Genomic DNA, 5,132 nt, shown 5'->3' with positions numbered 1-5,132 from the left:
GTCACATTTTCCCATGATTTCACCAAGGGCCTGAACGGGACAGGAAATCCGTAGAAGGGGAACCTTCATTCATGCCTACCTCCACTTCCAAGTTCTCCAAACCAGCCTCTTACCTTTCCCACTCCCGAGGTTACTGAGCCACTAATTCGTACTTTCCCTTTGCAATTCCTCTTCATTGTCAAATATATTTGTTCTATTAAGACTCAGCCCAAGTACTACAGCTTCCAGAAGCCTTTCCAAACTAGAAAAAGGTGGGGGAGTGCATGTATATGTGTGTGCGCACGCGCGACCCCCAGCTGTCTCTAATTGTACAGAGTGGTAAAATAAGTCACAGCCTCTCCTTTTTGTGTGCAAAACGGGATAATCATTCCTGCTCTGATTGTGGGGAAGATGACAAGGGGTAAGAGATGAGAAAGCAACCTGTGAAGTGCGGTGCACATGCAATTTCTCTTTTCAGACTGGGAGCTTCAGGAAGGCAGAACTCTCCAGCAAGCCAGTCTCCTTCCCGCCCTCACCCATTCTGCGGCACCCAGGAGCCTCTGCCTCGTCTATCTTCGGACTTGCCGCCACGGGCAGGAGAATCGCAGGCTCTCCTGCGGCCGGCTTCGTCCCCGCGGTCCCGCACGCGTCCGTTCGGTTGTCTCCGCTACGGCCCCGGAGGACGAAGTTGGACCCGGCGCGCCCGACTAGCTCGGAGAGGACTAACCAGGAGCCAGGGTTGGCGATACGTACCGTGAGGAGGGAGGCGTCTGGCCTCACGTCCAGGACTCCCTAAGAGACACCCAAGGCTGCGGGTACCCGCCGCGCCTCTAAGCTCCCGGAAGCGCGGCGCCGGTCCCTCGTCTCCGGAGGGCGGGGCTTGTGCACGCTTCCGCGTGCATCATCTGGGGGCGCCCGCCAGTGAGCTCACTATTGGACAGCTGGGGAGCAGGCATGCTGGGATACCGCGGGCTGGCTTCCATGGCAACCGGAGGCTCTCTTCGGGTTTAGGCCAGTGGCAAAGGCCTGAGTGATTTCCTTGCTTGGCAACCCACACCCCTCCCTCCAGTTTAGGATAGAAACGATGCTAGATGTGGGTGTGAACACTCATTTATTTACACATTGTCATCAGTAGGCAAATAGCCAGCACCAGTCTATTCGAGGGTACAGATTTCTCCGGATTATCGCCTATCGAGACTGCGGACCCTTTCCTCCTCCAGAGCCCCCGACGACAGAGACGCTTGAGTTTTATAGGCCAAGCTCAGAAGCTAAGAATGGAATTCCACGGTTTCATCTGATTTCTTTCCCGAAAGCCCCATTTGTTAAGTAACCTTCTGTCTCAGATCTCTTAGCTCTGTCCCATTCTTAGTTTTTGCTCTCCTACCACCCACACACTCAAGGTTGTTAATAACAATACTGATAACAACAATAATAATGTAATAATATTAATAATACTTCACATTTGTACGAAGCTTACAGAGTGTTTTCACAGACAGCATCTCCATCTGAGCCTCTCAACAGTTCTGTGAGGCAGGCATTCTCACCTCCCTTATGACAGACGGGTAACCTGAGGCTCAGAGAGGTAAAGGGATTTGCTCAAGGCCACACAGCTAGTTAGTGGTAAAGCTAGGACTTGATCCCAGCACCCCATATTCAAGTCCAGTGTTCCAACACCACAGCTCCCTCTGCAAAGTGGAGTGACATTTCTTACCCCAGCCAGACTTAAGGGGCGGTCTGAGGAGCCAGGAGGCTGAACCTTCTCAGACTGAAGGAGGACAGGGCTCAGCAGCGGCGGGGAGAGTTGGGGTACTTTGTCTTCAACTCCTGTTTGAACTGGCGGTACAAGATTTTGTTGTGCTGATTTTCAGCCTCCTTTTGGGGATGGAACTTCAAAGCTTCCTTGAAGCCCTTATGAACCAGGAAACCTTCATTCAAAACCTCGAAATCGAACCCTGCCACGTGCAGCTCACAGGCCTGTGAGGGGAGACACCGGTCAGCAAAGTGTGAAGACATTCCTGGGGCCCAGAGTGATAGTCTTAAAGGGGAATTCTACCCAGGATGCTCAGTCCTCTGGAGACAGCTGGCTCTATCACACTACCCAACCACTTCCCGACCTGGGTTCCCCTCCTGCCTCCCTTCCACCCAGGGCCACCCACTCACTTTCCCCTCCACCTTTCTCCTCCCCTCCCTGTCCTTCCCATCATGGGCACCTGGCTGATGCGATTGAAGCCATACTGCCGAAAGCGCTCGTCGAAAGGAGGCACCTTGCCTCCAGCCACGTAGAATGGTTCCCAGGGGTCCTGCCAGGGCACCACATAGGAAGGCCTCAGCAGACTTTCTTCGGGTAGGTTGACCCAGCGGGAGTAGTTGGTGGGCGCCTGACAGGGCGTGCACAGCCCATAATAGAAAGGCCGCACCTCGCCCACTTGGTAGAGCTGCACCAGCTCTGTCTTGCTGACAGGCATGCGGCGGGCTCGGCGAATCTCGAAAGCAGGCACCACTAGTGCTGTGCCCGCCCACTGCTTGCTCTGATCCAGCAGCTCCCGTAGGCCTCTCCATAGCCCCTCACTGGGCACCATGTCCACATCGATCACCAGCGCATAGTTCGCCCCTTCACGGGCCAGATTCCTCAGCAGGTTATTGGGGTAGGAGACATTGGTACCCAACGCGTAGTTGATCCCGGGCTGGGCCACCCTGGCTAGCTTGTCAAAGACCTCTTGGCAGGAGCGCAGCAGAGCAAACTCCCCAGGTTCTCGGGGGTCGGGCACAGCGGCCTCGTAGCGCGAAGGGCACACCAGGTGCATGGCGACTCTGGCGCGCATGTCAGGGCAGTGACTACTCAACGCGTAGGCCAGCACTGTGGCCAGCTGCGCCTCCTCCTTGGTGGCCGCGAACACCGAGACGGACATCGGGCCCTCCCAACGCTCCAGTAGGCCGGACAGGTGCAGCAAGTTGTCCACGCTGGCGTGCGTGGCCAGGATCACATCGTTGGGATCCATGGTGGTTTTCAGCAGGCCCCTGTAGACACGGTAGTCGCCGCTGGCGTCTAGGACGCCTCCCGAGGCCAGCGCGGTGCGGAGCTGCGCCTTGACTTGATCCACGGACCGTGGGGACGGGGGGAAGAACTCAAAATATTGTTCCTGTCCCTCCTGCCCGTGCAGCCCGGACAGGAGAGACAAATAGAGCAACTGCAGCATGGCTACTAGCATGAGGGCTGCCAGAAGCAACTGGTAGAAGGCGCACCTGATGGCGTAGGGCATCTGCATGGCTCTCGGGGCTCAGAGCGCGCAGCAGGGACCACCGGTCGCAGTCTGTGCTAGCCGCTGTAAGCCGGGATTTACCGCAGCGAGCCGAGCGCCGCCGAGGCGAGCCGAGTCCCGCCCGAGCCTCGCAGCCCCACCCACCACCCGCCCACCCGCTCTGTCGCCCGGGCGAGGGAGGAGGAGTCTCCGCGCCCGCGCCGCGCGCTTTGCAAACCCCTTAGCTTGCTCCAGCTCGCTGGGCCACTGCAGTCGCTCCTGCGATCTCACTACCTCTCGTCCTGCCAGATCCTCCGGGACGCGCCCTTCTTCCTTCACTGTTGTGCGCGACCCCTGAAAACCTGGTTCGTTCGCCCCGGAACTCGGGAGGGGAAACTGTCAGAGCCCGGCTGCAGTTTGGTGAAGGATGGCCCCGGTTCCCTGCAGCAGCGGGCAAAAAGGAAAAAACCCAACACACTGTGTCCTCAACGTTTCTCTGTGTCGTTTCTCCCAGCTCTAAATGTGGATCTTGAGAATTCTGCGCTGAAAAATAGGTAGAAGGGGTTCGGAAAGTGCGGAGATGATGAGTGATAAGAGAATATAGAAAGAGACATCTTACGTGGGACGAGGTGGCCGAGTGGTTAAGGCGATGGACTGCTAATCCATTGTGCTTTGCACGCGTGGGTTCGAATCCCATCCTCGTCGGTTGTGTTTTACAAGAGAAATGATACTTCATTTTCCACATCCCTCTATCCAGAGAAGGAAATTGTGAGCTACTGGGCCGTTTCTCTTCCCTCTACCTTTCCAGGTCTCAAAACCTCTCAGGCAGGTATCAAAGGTATATATATATTTTTAAATCCACTCTAGAAACTGGTCCCAGGAGTTGGTGACACCTAAAATAGTAGGAACTGGATTCTAGCCAAGAGGATCAATGTGTTATGGACAGGAATCGAAGTGCCCTCCTATCTGACATGTGTAACTTATATAGGGGTCAGACTGTTTAATTATTCAAATAATTACTCTAGGCAGAGGATCTATGAGAGAAATGTATATCTTGATCCAGGTAGGGAACATATATGAAAACATTAATTGATTTGCACACTTAAAAACTGCAAGTTAGGACCTGATTAATTTAATGAAATTTTAATCTTAAAAAAAAGAACAATAAAGCTTTATGAAAATTTTAAAAATTGTATATTACTCTATTTTACCTACTGATTCCTCTCACCCTCTGTCTTCTCTTCCCTCCTGAAACTTCTCCCAGAAGTCACATAATAAACGTTTGTGGATTCATTGATTCATGGAATCTTTCAAAGAGGAGAGGCTGTGGAGAAGGGCAGGCACCTTGAAGGCCAAGTCAATTATGTAAAGTAATTATGTAACAAATAGTGCACCTTTAAGGCCTGAGCCAGGGGTGCCCCTATAAGAGCAAAGGGCTGTGAATCTTGGGAAGGTGCATTGGGGCAGACTGAGGAGGGATGTATGAGGTATCTGCGTGCTATTCTACAGGAAGTAGGGAACCAATGAAGGTTGTTGAGCAGAGGAGCAGCTGTTGTTGTTGTTAAGTGCCGTTGGGTCGGTTCTGACCCATAGCGACCCTGTACAGGGTTTCCGAGGGTGTAAATCTTTACGGGAGTAGAAAGCCTCATCTTTCTCCCGCGGAGCGCCTGGTATTTTCGAACCGCTGACCTTAAGGTTCGCAGCCCGATTCATAACCACTACGCTACCAGAGCTAGGAGCCTTATATTCTGTAGCCCAGTAAAATAACACTTAACTGAGCATGTGCTCCCTGCCAGGGGCTGCTAGGCACCTTATATGGAGTGCTGGTGTGGCGTTGCAGGTTAGTGCACTGGCCTGCAAGATCAGTTTGAACCACAAATTCAGCGGTTCAAGCTCACCAGCCTCTCCTCGGAA

The 5,132-nt window shown here is 53.7% G+C and overlaps 1 protein-coding gene and 1 non-coding gene across 2 annotated transcripts; one reads left to right on the top strand and one right to left on the bottom strand.

Moving 5' to 3' along the window:
- Positions 1-1,073: 1,073 nt before the first annotated feature.
- Positions 1,074-3,391, bottom strand: B3GNT1 (UDP-GlcNAc:betaGal beta-1,3-N-acetylglucosaminyltransferase 1). Its single transcript, XM_006860891.1, has 2 exons — positions 2,190-3,391; positions 1,074-1,953 (listed from the first exon to the last, which is right to left on the bottom strand). The coding sequence occupies exons 1-2, from the start codon at positions 3,243-3,245 to the stop codon at positions 1,762-1,764; spliced, it is 1,248 nt and encodes a 415-aa protein (XP_006860953.1). The 5' UTR covers positions 3,246-3,391; the 3' UTR covers positions 1,074-1,761.
- A 450-nt stretch (positions 3,392-3,841) lies between these two features.
- Positions 3,842-3,923, top strand: TRNAS-GCU. Its single transcript has one exon. It is a non-coding gene; the product is annotated as a tRNA-Ser (tRNA).
- The last annotated feature ends 1,209 nt before the right edge of the window (positions 3,924-5,132 follow it).

This window comes from Chrysochloris asiatica, unplaced genomic scaffold (genome assembly GCF_000296735.1).
Source record: "Chrysochloris asiatica unplaced genomic scaffold, ChrAsi1.0 scaffold00040, whole genome shotgun sequence".
Taxonomy (NCBI): Eukaryota; Metazoa; Chordata; class Mammalia; order Afrosoricida; family Chrysochloridae; genus Chrysochloris; species Chrysochloris asiatica.
Note: the sequence above shows the minus strand (reverse complement) of the source record. Positions and strands in the feature narration are given on the sequence as shown.